We start from the raw sequence: 15,186 nt of genomic DNA on the forward strand, positions 1-15,186 counted from the left end.
TCACTTCGGGAAAGTTCTAGATGTCTCTCGATTTGCATTCCGACAGGTCAGGTCGTGATGCTCCGGCGACATGGGACTTTAAGGCAAAACCATACGCGGCTTGGGATGAACATGCTATCATGAGGACATCCGAAGTGCCTGCGCTCTGACAGTCAACGCGCGTTTACAGACAAAGATCGGATTTCTCCGTCCGATCGGAGCTATCAAACGTTATTTCGCATCGTACTCTGCAGCAGTCAACTGGGCAACGAACAGGTCGTGGTGTCTTTGGCAAGGCAACGGGCCCTAAAAAACTGCCAGGTCTGAGACCGTCGGGCCTAGGTTGTGTGAGTGATGAGTTGCCACTTTGGAGGAGTCTCTTAAGAAGTCCACAGCTGTGAGGCAGTTTCAAAGCCAAAAGACGACTGTTTGCTTTTTGGAGCAAAAGCCAGCCCCTTTACAACCCCCTTATCTTCACTTTGGCGAAAACGTGATAGTGACCCCTTGCCACCGGCCGTTGCTGGCGGCAGTGGGATACACAAGTCCCTGTGGTTGGTTGGGTAGCGCCCGCTCTCTTTATTGGCCGCCCGAGATGACAATATCATGCATGCATCGCACGCCGCTTCCAAGATGTGAATGGTTCGTTTTGTGATTCTTTTTTTAAAATGAATCTGATTGATTGCATTGTCAAATTGTCAATGGGGCTTCAGTCACAAGCGGAGTGGAGAGGGAGGGAGAGGGGGGAGAGAGGCTTCTTTTTATTCTCTTTGGGCTTCCAAAAAAAAGTACCAAGCTTCGCACCCGATAACAGTGTGGGGCACACATTTGAGGGTTGGATGAATCGGGGATTTTCTTTTCCCCGGTTGATACTCCGTATCAAGATTTGTTCTTTTTGAAGAAAGTTTATGGATGAGGGGGGATTGGAAACATCAGGCCAGCGAGCCGTGACGATCAAGCAGACTCAGCCCGTTTTTCTCGATGGATTGTCCTGGTTCTCTTTGGCGTTGTTGGAACAGAAAACAGCCTTGAAAGGCCAGGGATCAGGGAGATCTGGCTGATGACATCGTCAGCGCCACTCCAGTGAAACCCCGTTCTTGCGCGCGTGGACCGGATCCAGCCGGTCATTTCGGGTTGATTTTACTTCGTATATGCGTATATTATCTTATACAGATTGTTGATGGAATGGAGTGGACACCTGTTCTGGAAAAGAATGAATGACACCTGCCTATTCAGCTGAGAGAGGGGAACAGACAATACAAGGTCTTTCTCTGTCCCCTGTTAGATATGACGATGAATCCGACTGGCCGGGTCTTTTGTACATTGTTGTATGTATCGATCTCTGAGGCTCAGCTCGCACAAAGGGGGGGCCCGCTGCCCTGAGAGCATTGTACCTGAACCATCAGGCTGGGAAGACCCTCACAGGAGCTGACGGCATTGTCCCTGCAGCTGTGAGAGGTGGTCCTGACAGGAGGAGGGGAGAGGAATGTGGATGTGAGAATGTGAAAGCCCCCAAGTAGACAAATTTGGGCGCCAAAATGCACGGCTTCAGCGTGTCGACAGTGGCTGCACGTGACAGCACCCACTGTTGTTTGCCGCTAATGCAGGCTCTCAGAGCGGTGGGCCAAGGAAATCTACGCCTGATCTGGACCATCGCCCCGGCCTCCCCTAGCACCCACCTGGGCAACGCTTTCAATTTACTAGCCAGTGGCCTGCCCGCCGTTCGCTCGTTACCATACCATTGAGGGAAGAGAGGAGAACAGCCGCCTGTGCCTTTGATTTGCCTTTGCCTACGCCATTTGTTCCCCTCTCCTTCCCAAGACTCTGCTACCTGCTTCACCTCCAGACCGAGCGAGGACTGCCCGTCGCCAGCAGCACCGCAAGAGCCTCTCCACGGTCATCGGAGGCCTTGTAAGACATTGAAACGCCCGCGTATCCCCGTGTCTCGAAACCCTTCTCGCATGGAACCTTGATCGGTCGAATCCGTTGTCTACTCCCCACCAGAGTCCAGAGACATACTCAGCCCAGGTGCTTGACTGACGCGCAAATCCGACCGGCCGAACATCTTCCTTTTTTTCCTCGAATTCTCTCCCCCAAGCTCGAACCCCTCCTCAAGGCACCGGCCCTCTTGTCTTACGTCCCGACGATCTGCCTCAGTTGCCAAGCACCGTTGCGCCCAGGATTCTCCGCATCAAAGACTTGGTTGTTTTGAGTTCAAGTGCATCGAGCAACAGCCGCATCCTCCGCCCATGATAGATAGACGATAGCACTACTGCAAGCGGTCGATCGGTACAACGAAGCGAAGAAGAGCACACACAGCTCGTGGGTGGGATCAGGCCCTCCTAGAGGCCCAATACTAGTCGGGATGATGGTGCGTAGAAGAAGGCTTCCGAACACCTTCCGTTCCGGGTTCCGGGCGCCGAGTGCTGGGATGTCGGATGTCAGGCTCGGGGTCTTCGGCCGCTGACCGCTGCCGAGTTCCTGGATGCTGGGCATGGGAGCCCTCGTGTCGCGAGACCCGAACAGCCGTGCAAGCGCATGGAGGGAAAAAAAATATGGGCCCCAGTGGGCCAGGGGCTGTTCCTGATGTGTGGCTAGTAATAGCGATCGCTGACAATCGCCTCGGGCGATTCAACAGACTTCCAGACTCCGCGATGTTGGCAGCAGCTTTGCCAACCGTCGAGGCCACGCCAGTCAACTATCCATCTCAGACCCGAGCCATCACGTCACCGAAGCGATCGGCACCATGTACGGCGACGACGAAGATTCTGGCGCCGAGGACAACCGGCCACTTAGCTTTATCGCGTCCAAGAGTTCCAGCGAGCAGTTGGGCAAGGCCCCCAGGCCGGACGACCCGGCCGACGACAGACTACGACTGGTGCGCACCACCTCGGACCAGACGAGCACCGTGACCGCTCCGAGTAATGCCAGTCCCAACGGCAACCCCCTTCGAAAAACCCAGACAGTCCCGTCCCGCATCCCCACAGAACGAAGCAACTCGCATGATGGCGTTCGATCCCCCCTGTCGCCATTGTCCCCGACGCCCTCCCTCCGCGATGTCCAGGCCGACGACTCTGGATTTCCCCTGACCAACATCGATAATGCCAATGACATTGCACAGGAGCTCAGCAACCTTCAGGCGCTGCGACGCATGTCTATGGATGTGTCCAACACACATGACCCCGATCTCCTGCCCTTTTCTGGCGTGTCTTTGATGGCCATGCCGTCAATAGCCCCCACCGGCGATGACGACGAAGCAGATCCAAGCCGGTTGCTATGGGTGCCAGCACGAGTACACCCCGAACTTGACACCGGTGCTTTCAAGACGTTCCTTGAAAATCGGGTGCAAACGATGAAGCGGAGGTCGGGAGACTCGTTTCTCTCGGTTGATGGGGCACAAGTCGGTGGTGGTTCGGGAAGCCTGAGACGGAAGAAGTCGATGCTATCGAGACAGGTCAACACTCATACTGAAAACGGAGACAGTTATACCGACGGTGCCGAACGGCTTCGACGAAATGGCTCCCTCCCAGACTACTCAACTCCCGAGCTTAGTCTCAACGAACTCGTCAACGACCCAACAAGCGTGGTGCAGAAGCTGGCACACGAGACCAGAGGGGAGGATGGTGGGGCAGATAGTCCGATCCTGCCTGTGGCACCAGGCATGGGGCTTCGGCGGTCAACCAAGACGACTTATAGAAAGGGCGGCAGTCAGCGGTTTGCAAAGAAGCTTGGGGAGAAACAGGTGGCCAGCAAGATGTCTTCTGAGGAATCGCCACCGCTTCCTCCGGTGGACCCATCCATTGGCAAGCCCTTGACGCGGGTCATGTCGGAGCCAATCGCCGAGAATTACTCGAGGCCAACGCGGACTGTCAGAAGACAACAGAACTTCTCGCGCGATGGCTTGGACTCTATTGCCGGTTCTGCTCAGGAGGGTGAAACGACAGCCGCCTCGCCTCCCTCGTCGCCCCCCCGCAAAGAGTCATTACCGGTCAGGGCAGCCTCAGCAGCAGCACGGACTGCTACCGCGCCAGCCATTCCTCAGATTGTCGAGACGCCGCCGGTCGAAGAAGCCAGCTCATCACCGGAGAGATCGACGTCCCAGAAGGAGACGCAAAAAGACCAGGCTCATCAGCCTCCTGCTGATGGCCCTCCGGCTCGCTCCAGCAAACGGCCATCACCCAGCAAACCTGCCCAGTCGGCTGCTGGGTCGGCCGGGAGCTCGAGCGCTAACCCTCTCGAGAAAATCAGCCACCCAGAGGCGCTACCTGATAACAGCAACTCTACCACGAGCAGCTTGACATTTATCCCCACATTTGACAACGTCGAGAAGAAGGCGGATAGGAAGAGCAAAGATAAGGATGAAACCGAGAGCATAGCATCGACAAAGTCGACCTCGAGTTGGAAGTGGTTCAAGAGCGGGGATAAGGAGAAGAAGAAGAAGGAGAAGGAGAAGGAAGAGGAGAGGGAGAGGGAGAGGGAGAGGGAGAGGGAGCGGGAGAGGGAAGAACAGGCTAGGAAGGCCAAGAGCAAAGCTAATGAGAAGGGCCATGATAATGCTCGTCTTGATGTTTTGCAGAACTCCATCGACAACCCCAAGGGCCGCGAGAGCCTCCGGTTGGACCGAGAAAGCATCGAGGGCTTACCGCAGGACGACAAGAAGAAAGAGACGATGCGCAAGTCTAGCGACAGCAAGCGAGGAGACGGCTTTTTTGGCGGCCTGTTCGGAGGTTCAAAGAAGAAGTCGGAAAAGGAGGCTGCGCACAAGAAGGAGAAGCAGCGGGCACTTAGTCCAGAGCCACCGGCACGTATCTTGCGTCCCGACATCGATTACCACTGGACGCGGTTCCCCATCATCGAAGAGCGTGCCATTTACCGCATGGCTCATATCAAGCTCGCAAACCCTCGACGTCCCCTCCACAGCCAGGTTCTGCTCAGCAACTTTATGTATTCGTACCTCGCAAAGGTGCAGGCTATGCACCCGCAGCTTAACGTGCCGATTTCGCCGCAGCAAAAGAGGCAGGAAGAGGAGCGGAAACGTCGCGAAGCGGAGCAACAGGCGTTGGAGCAGCAGATGGCCGCTCAGCAGGCTGCCCAGGATGGGAACTTTGACTTTGAGTACCATCGGGTATGTATCCCTTGTTAACAACACACTAGAACCTCACTAACGAGCAAACGACAGTCGGGCAGTCAGTACGGTGATTCTCCTGTTCAGCAGGGCGATGACAGCGTCCAATATGTGGACGATTCTCAGATATACGAGTACGAGCACGGGGGCCAGCAGCAGCAATACCAGCAAAACGGCGCCAATGGCAACGGCCATGCACATCAGCACGACCAGAATTACTACTACGCGCAGGGTGATGGCAATGGGAGCGAGAGGAACGACATGTGGTAGGACCACCATTACCGGCGCCAAGCTTCGATGAGACGTCTGAAGAAGAGGAGGAGCAGGAGGAAGCTCCAAGGTGGGGGAGTGGACCAGGGCAACGGCTGGTCTTCCTTGCAGCTGTATAAACGTCTACGGCCATGGAATGTCGCCGTATCCAGACCGGTACCTTTACAACAGAAGCCACCCCACAATGATATCGGCAAGAAGAATGGCCACATTTCTCGACACTGTTGCTATCGCTGCTGCCCTGCTTTTTATGAGTAGGCGGTTTTGTCTTTATACTGGCGCCTTGAGGGTCGAAAGGGTTAGAATATGTGTATTATCACCACTCAAGCTCCATGTTTTTCCTTCCCAGTGTCTCAAAAAGAAGAAAGGTTTGGGTGGTGGTTCGGGAAAGGGTGGCTTATTTTCTTTCTGGGGAGAGAAGGGGGGGTTCTCTTCTCGTATCATATTTGTATGTTTCGAACAATGGTAGTGTCCTTTATTTTTGTTTTTCCTTCTGTGTTTGGTAGTTTGAATGCTCTAGCATAGCATAGCCTGGGTTTTGGGATTTTGGGATGGGGGAAAGGGAGGTATATGGGGGAAGGGTGTTGAGGGGTGAGGGGGTGGGACGATATGATAACTCTGTGAGAGAAATATAAGCAACTATGAAATGAGGATTACCTGAGCTACTGAGGTCATGATGACTGAGTATCACGTCGTGGAAGTGGCTAACTAGCTACCTGATCAAGCATTGGGGAGTCTCAGTCAAGGCTGATGATACCACAGTTGAGGTTCAGTGGCCCATCCGTTAGCCCACACTGCCTTCCGTCATCCGCCTGGTGTGGAAGTCTATCATCTTGCTCACAAGGTGACAAATTATGTCAGATGGGTTTTAAGCTGCAGCCCTCAAGCCATCCAGCGGGTCTTTTGAAACGCCACAATCTAGAGTCCGCAAGCATTCCATTCCTTTCCCGATGGTTCTGGTGGATGCCCGGTATGGGTATTTTGTTCTATGGCGCAGAGCTGCAACATACAAAGCCCTAACTAACGTGTTGCCTTCTCACAAGGGCTCCATATCTGCATTCGTATTCTCTTTTTGTCCCTGTAACCTTGCAGACGCTCTCAAGATGCCCGATATCCTCAAATGGATCACGATCGACGAAGTCCATCTTTTCGAGCACTGCACTGTTGAACAGCGCCGCACCTGTTGTCATCTCTTTCCCGGCATGCCAAGAACGCTCGTGGTTCAACTTGATCGTCTCGCAACCTATGACATCCCAAACCCGAAAACTGTTTCTATTCAACAACCATGAGAAGTAACGATGAGCTCTCCGGCCTGCGGAAATCCCGGACTGGGTATGTTGCGTCATGCCCCCATATAGCGGCCACCACAATGGTCCACGCCTGCTTAGGGCCGGCCCGGGCCTTCACCCCCGGAACTCGGAACTGGAAGTCAATTCCTCCCACCCCTTTAAAACAAGAGTCACCCGGCAAAGATGATACCGGATGATTTCTTCTCCAGCACGGTCATCATGTCATGTCTCGAGTTATCTGTGTGGTTTTTCCCCTAATGTACATAACCAGGAGGCTAGGAGTACGGTGTAAGATCAAGTACCTAAGGTATATAGTTGCAACAACCGGCAGACAAGTCGCGATTTCCCCGAGCACCGACGACCCGAGAAAGAGAAGGCACGATTCACGAAATTGGAGACGGGGTGATAGGTAAGGTGAGTAAGAGCTGGGCCCGACGGCAGGTGGCTCCTGTCTCCCATTTTCTTTGATTTTCCCGGAGCGGAAAACTCGGCCAACTTCTCACGGTTGAGAAAAACACGTCTCTGACAATTACAGAATTCTTTTTACCCATACATCGGCTAGTCTTACATAGGTTCTCAACGACAGGCCTCGCCGCCACCGACTTCCGAAACTCTCCCCCGAATCAACGTTGGACTCGGGCGAAACTACGCAGACCATCCGAGAATGGAACACAATGGCCGCGGTGGCTACGGCGAGAATGGAAGATGGAAGACATACCCGACTAACGGTGGATATGGCCCTGGTGGGCTCTTCAGAGGATCACTCCACGTAAGTTGGACTTTGATGGATGGACGCTGTGATGGATGGCTGTCAGTCAACCCTGGCAACAACCCTGGAAACAACCCTGGCAACAACCCTGGCAACCCTGTCACCCCGCCGAGGCCCAATGGCGCTAGTACCCAATTGGACGCGACACAAACCAAACGGGGTCCTTCCCCTGGCGCAGGCGGCAGGCTGTTGAAGCTGCCAGTGCAGACAGAGAGAGCGAGCTGGACCAAATTTCCAACACCTCACTCGGCCTTCCCGCAACACAACTGAACAGCAAGTCGCTGCAGAGGTCTTCTCCCCTTCTTTGATACCCAATTCCTGGCCGCGCCAGCTCCCGTCGATTTGACCTCCTGCTTCGCTCCCCAACCCCGGCTCCAGCTGCGATTCGCCCGACGCTGTGTTTTCTTTCAGCTTCCGACTCCGACTGCTGATCAGCCAGCAACGGCAGGAACCCCATCCAACACCGCCAGCACCCGACGACGGTATCCCTCACTACTCTTACGTCCCCTCGCTGGCTTCCGCTCTAGCCATGGCTTCTGTGAGCTGCCCTCCTCCTCTTCCTGCGATCGAGATGACTGCTGCGACTCGGTCCCCACCCAACGTCATCGCGATTGCGAGCATCGACTTGCGCTTGGTCGAGCTCCCGCTGGAACGACTGCCTTGGCTGCCATGATTGTGTGCTTCTCTTGCTGCGAATGCTGACTGTTCTCTCCAGCAGCAACCGCGTCCGTATGGTCAGGGCGGCTACCTGCCAAACGGCGCCGTGCCACCTCACCCAGCTCCTCTCCCCGGAGCTCAACCTCTCCTTCCCAACCAGGGCCGTATTGTTCAGACCGGCCCCAACAGAATTCTTTGCATCGCTGATGTGCGAGGTATGTCGGGGAAACACAAACCTGCCAGCATAGATGGGGTTGCATGCTGACCACGGCTCTTTTTAGGCAACCTCCAGTCCCTGAACGACCTTGCCCGTTCTGCCCGTGCCGACTTTATCATTCACACTGGTGACTTTGGCTTCTACGACGAAACATCTCTGGAGCGCATTGCGGATAAGTCAGTTGCCTTTGGTGGTTTGTTGATTGGACATGTACTGACCTTGACACGCTTAGGACCCTAAAGCATGTCGCCCAGTATTCCCCCCTCATTTCGGAGCCAGTCAAGAAGGCGATTGCGGCAGGTGGCGCCGGCCCTGTCAAGTCACGATTCCAAGCTTCCGAACTGCCCCTGTCCGAACTCCCTCAGCTCATCACCGGTGAGCTCAAGCTCGATGTCCCGGTCTACACCGTCTGGGGCGCGTGCGAAGATGTCCGCGTGTTGGAAAAGTTCCGGTCCAAGGAGTACAAGGTTCCCAATCTCTTCATTATTGATGAGGCTCAGTCCATGCTGCTCGAGTGCTCGGGCGTCAAGCTCCGTCTTCTCGGCCTTGGCGGAGCTGTGGTAATGCATAAACTCTTCGACAACGGCGAGGGCCGCACCACCATCGCTGGCGGCCAGGGTACTATGTGGACCACGCTTTTGCAGATGGGCGAGTTGGTAGACACGGCCAACCGTGTCTATGACCCTACCGAAACTCGCGTGTTCATCACACACGCCTCGCCCGCCCGTGAAGGCATTCTCAACCAGCTCTCGGTGGTTCTCAAGGCAGATTTCTCCATCTCGGCTGGCCTGCATTTCCGCTATGGTAGTTCGTACAACGAGTTCAGCGTCAACCCGAGTCTGGACCACTACCGCGGCAAGCTTGCCGCTTCCAAGGCTTCGTTCAACGATGTTTGGGATACCGTGAGGGCTGAAGTCGAGCCCGCGATTCAGCAGAACGACGCCCAGCAGACTTTGCTCAAGAACGCGCTCAGCGTAGTGGAAAAGATGCCTACCATGGCTGCCGGTGGCAACCCCTTCGGTGGTGTTCCTGCCAACGCTCCTGGTGCCGGTCAGGTCGACGAAAGCGCATTCAAAAACATGTGGAATTTCAACCTAGCTGATGCGGCATTCGGCTGGCTCGTACTGGAGATTCAGGATGGCAGAATCGGGACTGAGATGCGCGCTCAGGGATTTAATTTCTCTCACCGTGGGGCCAAGCAGCAGCCCGGCGCTCAGCCAGCCGCCGCGGCCACCGGCCACAGCCCTGTCAATCCTCCTCCTGCGACTCCCTCTCAGCCCGCCCCCTCGGCTGCTCCGGCGGTCCCAGCCGTGAAGCCCGTCGTCCCTTCACCTGTCCCCGTGCCTACCAAGCCCGCCACCCCAGCCCCGGTTCCTTCGGCCTCCCCAGCACCCAAAGAGGAGAAGCCTGCCGCCGCCGCTTCTAACGGAGCTTCTGGTGAGCCATCGGCGCCCCGCAGTTCTGCCGAAAACACCATCGGCTTGTTCATCATGAACGCCCAGAGCGAGGATCAGATTCGTGATCTGTTTTCCGAGGAGGACAAGGCCAAGATTGTCAGGATTGAGAAGTGGGGCCAGAACAAAGTTGCTCACTTCAAGACGACCGAGGATCGCGATGACGCCCTGAACCGTCTCCCAGACGATGTCAAGAACCGTGCTCCCGGTCAAGAAGATAGATCAAAGCCTTTGGTCAAGATCTTCCAGGCCCCTGCTGCTCGAGGGTCTTTCCGTGGTGGTGCGGGCAACTGGGGCAGCAGCCGTGGTGGTAGAGATTCTGGCAACGTTCAGAGCGGCTACAGAAGTGCCGGCGGCGGTGCCAGTGACAGTGAGGGTGCTGGTCGCGGCCGTGGACGTGGTGGCAACCGTGGCGGTAGAGGTGGTGAACGGGGCGGTCGTGGTAGGGGTGGCCGGGGCGGCCCCAAGGAAGGGGGGGCCGGTGGGGCGGGAGAGGCCCAGTAAATGTACGAGGATTAAGAGACGAACTTTTGTAATCTTGGTGTTTGATTTGGGGGTGGTGTCATGGTTCTCGGTGGTGGGTGGTGGGAAAATACAGCGGAAGAAAAGGGGGTGGGTGTTATTTTACGGAGCGAGTTTTGGCTTGCTGTAACCAACCTTTTTTTTTTTTTTTCAAGAAGTAGTGTTGTGCTTTGTGTTGTGTGATGTGCCACGTTGCGTGTTTTGCTTTTGCTGCGATTACCACGATGACCTCTTGCCTGAGTGTGAGTGGTTTTAGACTTGTTGCTTTTCTTTTCGATGACGAAGGGGAGGGAAATACACGGAGATGGTACTTGAGATTTGATTTGAGTTGTTTCTTTGGCACAGAAGGGGGATGGGTGGATGGGAAAAAGAAAATGATTTGCGTCTTTCGAGTCTTCTTTTCTTCACTTTATGAGAAATAATTTGATGAATGTTTTTTCTTCTTCTTTTTGTATGTAATTGTCTTGAGGTAGATATGGAGTCATGGACAAATGGAGGTAATCGAGTTGTTTGTCCGTTCTTTTTTTTTTGGGGGGTTGTTGATGTGCATGTGAGATGGGTGGTGTGAGTTGTGAGATGATGTGTAGGGGTGGTGTGGGCGATGATGATGACGGTGAGTAAGGTAGGTTAAAACATGAAATTAAGTTTGTCTGTGTCAAGAGATATAGCCCGTGAGGTCAACAAGAGAGCTGTCGTGGCTTGTGCAGATTGCCTTGAGCTTATGTCTGTAGGTGTGTCTGATGTTTAATGCCCACATTGGTGTACACCAGCGGTCTTCATTTTCGATGTTTCGAGTCCACCGTAGAACCCAACAACACCAAGTTACGCAAATTCTTTCTTCTGGGTGCTCTTTTCTCTATTACCCCATCCCGACCGAACGACCAAACGTATTCCCCCCCCCCTCAACACCAAATCGATATACACTATTATACATATAATACAGCCCCTTTTCCCATTTTCCTTCCCCCCTTACTCCCTAGGCTTCATCCCCCTATGAATAGCCGCCACCCCCCCCGTCAAATCCTCCCACCCACCATCCCCACTCACCCTGAATCCCGCCCCCTTTATCAGATCCCTAAACTCCTCCTGCCTGGGAAACCGCTCAATGCTCTCGACCAGATACTGGTAGCTATCCCTATCCCCAGCCACCAGCTGCCCAATCAACGGAATCGCCCGGAAGCTCCACTCCTTGTACACACTGTTAAACAACGGGTGCTTGTCCGCCTTGGAGAACTCAAGACAGGCAAACACCCCCCCCGGCTTGAGCACCCTGTACGCTTCCGCCAGCGCGGCGGGAATATCGCTAAAGTTCCTGATCCCAAACGCGACGGTGTATAAGTCAACCGAATCATCTTCCAACCCCGACGTGGCGGTCGCGGGATCGAAAAAAGTCTGTTCGGTCTGGGAGAGGATGGGGGTCAAAGGCCGGGTTTTGCGCAAGTCCTCGGCGTTGGCTTCGACGAAGCTGAGCGCGGCTTGCTGGCTTGCTGGGAGGGCGGCAGATCGGGATTTTCCGACCGAGAGCATGGCGCGGTTGATGTCTGAGATGGTGACCTTGACGTTGGGGTTGGAGTTGACGGTGTGGGCGTGGTGGAGGAGGCGGAAGGCGATGTCGCCTGTGCCGCCGGCGATGTCCAAGATGTGCTGGGGGGGGGAGGTGGGGGAGGTGGAAGAAAGGGGGGAGAAGCCCGGGTTCAGGGTCGAGACGAAGTGGTCTTTCCAGATGCGGTGCCAGCCGAAGGACATGAGGTCGTTCATTTTGTCGTACGAGTCTGCCACGGACGTGAAGACGGAGGCGACGAGGGCGCGTTTTTGGGAGGTGGTCACGGTGGAGAAGCCAAAGTGGGTTTCTTTGTCTGAGGGGGTGGTGGGTTGGGCATCATTACGGTGGGAGGGGGTGGTGGACAGAGATCGTCGTGATGTTGGTACATGGTGGTGACAATGTGGTTGTTGTTGGCGGGGGAGAAATGTGCTGCTGCGGAGGGAGGGGAGTGCCCTTTTGAGAGCCGGTCGGGCAGCGGCGGCCATTGTGACGAATAGGAATGGCTGACCGGAAGGGCGTAGGGAGGAGGTCTGGAGAGGGTGGACGGTAAGCTTCGAGATCAAACAGAAAGACAGCTCGGATGCGGGCGTCGCGGACTTCGGGACGGAGATGCTGCGAAATTTCGGACGGGGCCGGAGAATTGTGGCTGGTGGAGCTGGTTTGAGTGGCTTGTGAAAACCACTTGAGAAAACCAACCAACCCCACCATGGTTCTTCAGCCTTGTGGGGATCGTGGGGGGATCGCCCAGCCGGCCCCACCGTTCCGTATCTTGGCGTTCCTCCGCCTCACATCGACATCCACTTCACTCTGGGGTGCAGAGTATCATCATGGGAAGAAACTTACATGATTAAACCGCCGAGTAAGAATCGGCAGTCTTGGGTCGACTGACCGAGGAGCTAGGAGCTATGGTCGAAGGAGCTGTGGAAGGAACAGTCGTGCGCTTTGAAGAGATGCAAGTCGTGCACTTGGTGGTTGCCTTGGTAGCGGTTGTACACTTTGAGGACTCGGTAATGGTCGACTTCGGCCGTCTGCGAGCAGCTGCTCTGGACTCGGCCAACTCGATTGCCCTGGCATTCCGATGCTCCGCGATATTCTGAGCCCACTTCTGGGGCAGCTTGAGACAAAACAGGGCGATAAACATGGTGACGAAGAAGCAGACCAAGACTGCGATCAGGACTTTGCTCGCTCCGGAAGTCATTTTGACCCTTTAATCTTTTGGGTTGTGTTCTTCGATTATTGCAGCTGTCCTGCCGTGTGGTCGATACTCTGATCTGAAGAGGGAATGGCAAGAGTGGGTGTGGAGGCGTTGGATAGCAGGAAAGCTGACAAGATCCGGAGCTTGATCAAAGAAAGACAGACACAGGTAGGCAAAATGGTCGACAACATGTCCCGGGTGTCGAAGAAGACCAAAACACATTCACTTGGTCTGCCAGATCCACAAGGCCCGCAGTAAACACAGTAAATTCACTTCGCCGGCTTTGCTTCCTGGCGACACTATTGCTCCAAACTGGCCTTGCCTCCCTCAAACTCCCCAAAATCATACTCCTCTGGGTATCTATCGAGATGCTCGCTCAACTCCCTCATCTGCGCCTTCAAATCAGGTGTCAGCTCCTCATACACATCCTCAAACATGTTCTTGATCGCCGGCTTCTTCAGCTTCTCTGCCTCCGCAAAAGCCTTGAGAACATCCCTTCTGATGCTGTCTCTCGCTTCCTTCTCCTTTTGCTCGTCCCAGATCCCCTTGGACTCCATCCACTTGCGCAACCGGGCAATGGGGTTATCTCTTCTCTTCCAGTCCTCGACCTCCACTCTGGCCCGGTACGCAAAAGAATCATCCGAAGTGCTGTGGTGACTGACCCGGTATGTCATGGCCTCAATCAACACGGGCTTTCCGCCATCCTGCAGCGCAAGCTCTCTTGCCTTCTTGGTGGCCTCTCTGACAGCCCAAAAGTCATTGCCATCCACGCGAATGGTCTCAATGCCGTAGCCCAACCCGCGACTAGCGATGCCGTCACCCCGGTATTGTTCCAACGACGGCGTCGAGATGGCATAACCATTATTGCGGCAGATGAAGATGACCGGGCACGACCTCGTCGCGGCAATGTTCAGCGCGGCGTGGAAGTCGCCCTCACTAGCAGCCCCTTCGCCGAAGTAAGCCGCCACAACCCGAGGGGGCATCTCGGGGTTCTGCATCCTCTGGATCTTGAGCGCGTAGGCCGCGCCAGAGGCCTGGGGTAGTTGTGTCGCCAGTGGGGAGGAGATTGTGTGCTATTCGCCGTCGATGGTTAGCATCAGAGCTCATCCATCGTCACTCAGGAAAAGTAAACCTACAATATTCAACTCCCTACTTCCATAATGCACCGGCATATTCCTCCCCTTCCCGGGATCCTTCACGTTCGCAAACAACTGGTTCATAAAGTCGCTCAGCTCGAAACCCCTCTGCTTGAACACTCCCTGCTCTCTGTACTGGCAGAAGACCACGTCGTCCTTTGTCAGCGCCGAAGCGGTAGCGACGCTAACGGCCTCTTCTCCAGCTGATACCATATAAAAGCTGAGTCGGCCTTGGCGCTGCGCGTCAAACATGATCAGGTCCATGATGCTGACCGTCAGCATATCCTTGTAGTGCTTGATGACATCCTCCTCTGTCATGTCAGGCTCGAAGTTGGGATCCACCACCACACCATGCTGATCGATAGCGCGGTAGGTTGGTAGGGCGGGATAGTTGGAGGGGACCTCGTATTTCATGGTATTGCTGAAGGGGGATGTGAGCGCGCCGGGGAACTTTAGATGGGTGGAATCTGGGCGCTGGGAGAGGGAGGCGGCTGTTCGGCGGTGGACATGTTGGAGGGTTGTTGGTGATACCCTTACTGGGCGTCGGAGGAGGGAGGAGGGGCGAATTCGCTTCATTTTTGGCTGGTTTAGGATGGGGGAAGGAGAGTTGATGAAGGTGAGGTTCGGGAGAAAAGAGCAAACAGATCACATTGCTGCCGTTGACACTGGAATCTGGCGGCGGGAGGTAGCAAGAGGAGGTGAGACGGGGAGGAACACCCGGCAGAGTGGACAGACGTCACTTGTGCCGACGCAAACCGGCGGCACCTGGCTTTCCCCAAGTCTTGGCTGTCAGGGGTAAACGCGGGGTTGGGGTTGGCGTTCCTTGCGCTGGTCTTGGTCTTGGCATGGATCTTTGACCGAGGTGAACAACTTCAAGTCTCAGCCCTCAGGACTCTTGAGAAGGAGATGGTTGATGTGACAGGTCGTCGATTCCTTATTTACCACTGTCCCGATAAGCACAACCAACGTTCCCCAATGAGAGAACGTACTCCGCATGGCCGGACCTGACTAGCGTTGTGCTCAACTTTGGTTG

The 15,186-nt window shown here is 55.1% G+C and overlaps 4 protein-coding genes across 4 annotated transcripts; 2 read left to right on the forward strand and 2 right to left on the reverse strand.

Moving 5' to 3' along the window:
- Window positions 1-1,501: 1,501 nt before the first annotated feature.
- Window positions 1,502-5,918, forward strand: QC764_406280 (uncharacterized protein). Its single transcript, XM_062946919.1, has 3 exons — window positions 1,502-2,347; window positions 2,615-5,101; window positions 5,156-5,918. The coding sequence occupies exons 1-3, from the start codon at window positions 2,342-2,344 to the stop codon at window positions 5,369-5,371; spliced, it is 2,709 nt and encodes a 902-aa protein (XP_062800805.1). The 5' UTR covers window positions 1,502-2,341; the 3' UTR covers window positions 5,372-5,918.
- A 530-nt stretch (window positions 5,919-6,448) lies between these two features.
- On the forward strand, window positions 6,449-10,848 carry QC764_406270 (uncharacterized protein). The gene is made up of 6 exons (XM_062946918.1): window positions 6,449-7,069; window positions 7,196-7,429; window positions 7,808-7,967; window positions 8,148-8,301; window positions 8,368-8,479; window positions 8,536-10,848. Exons 2-6 carry the CDS (start codon window positions 7,335-7,337, stop codon window positions 10,259-10,261), a joined length of 2,247 nt encoding a protein of 748 aa, XP_062800806.1. The 5' UTR covers window positions 6,449-7,069; window positions 7,196-7,334; the 3' UTR covers window positions 10,262-10,848.
- Window positions 10,849-11,248: 400 nt separating this feature from the next.
- COQ5 (2-hexaprenyl-6-methoxy-1,4-benzoquinone methyltransferase) lies at window positions 11,249-12,307 on the reverse strand (the record flags this gene model as incomplete). The annotated part of the gene is made up of 1 exon (XM_062946917.1): window positions 11,249-12,307. The coding sequence occupies one exon, from the start codon at window positions 12,305-12,307 to the stop codon at window positions 11,249-11,251; it is 1,059 nt and encodes a 352-aa protein (XP_062800807.1).
- A 1,009-nt stretch (window positions 12,308-13,316) lies between these two features.
- On the reverse strand, window positions 13,317-14,729 carry QC764_406250 (uncharacterized protein; the record flags this gene model as incomplete). Its single annotated transcript, XM_062946916.1, has 2 exons — window positions 13,317-14,090; window positions 14,154-14,729. 2 exons carry the CDS (start codon window positions 14,727-14,729, stop codon window positions 13,317-13,319), a joined length of 1,350 nt encoding a protein of 449 aa, XP_062800808.1.
- Window positions 14,730-15,186: the final 457 nt, after the last annotated feature.

This window comes from Podospora pseudoanserina, chromosome 4, assembly GCF_035222485.1.
Source record: "Podospora pseudoanserina strain CBS 124.78 chromosome 4, whole genome shotgun sequence".
Classification (NCBI taxonomy): domain Eukaryota; kingdom Fungi; phylum Ascomycota; class Sordariomycetes; order Sordariales; family Podosporaceae; genus Podospora; species Podospora pseudoanserina.

What these genes read in the sequence shown, in the direction of transcription:
- QC764_406280 (XM_062946919.1), top strand. An exon ending in TTGACTTTGAGTACCATCGG is followed by an intron (nt 5,102 to 5,155) that starts GTATGTATCCCT and finishes AGCAAACGACAG; the next exon opens with TCGGGCAGTCAGTACGGTGA.
- QC764_406270 (XM_062946918.1), top strand. Translation starts at nt 7,335, where the DNA reads ATGGCCGCGGTGGCTACGGCGAGAATGGAAGATGGAAGACATACCCGA. An exon ending in TTGCATCGCTGATGTGCGAG is followed by an intron (nt 8,302 to 8,367) that starts GTATGTCGGGGA and finishes GGCTCTTTTTAG; the next exon opens with GCAACCTCCAGTCCCTGAAC. An exon ending in CTGGAGCGCATTGCGGATAA is followed by an intron (nt 8,480 to 8,535) that starts GTCAGTTGCCTT and finishes TGACACGCTTAG; the next exon opens with GACCCTAAAGCATGTCGCCC.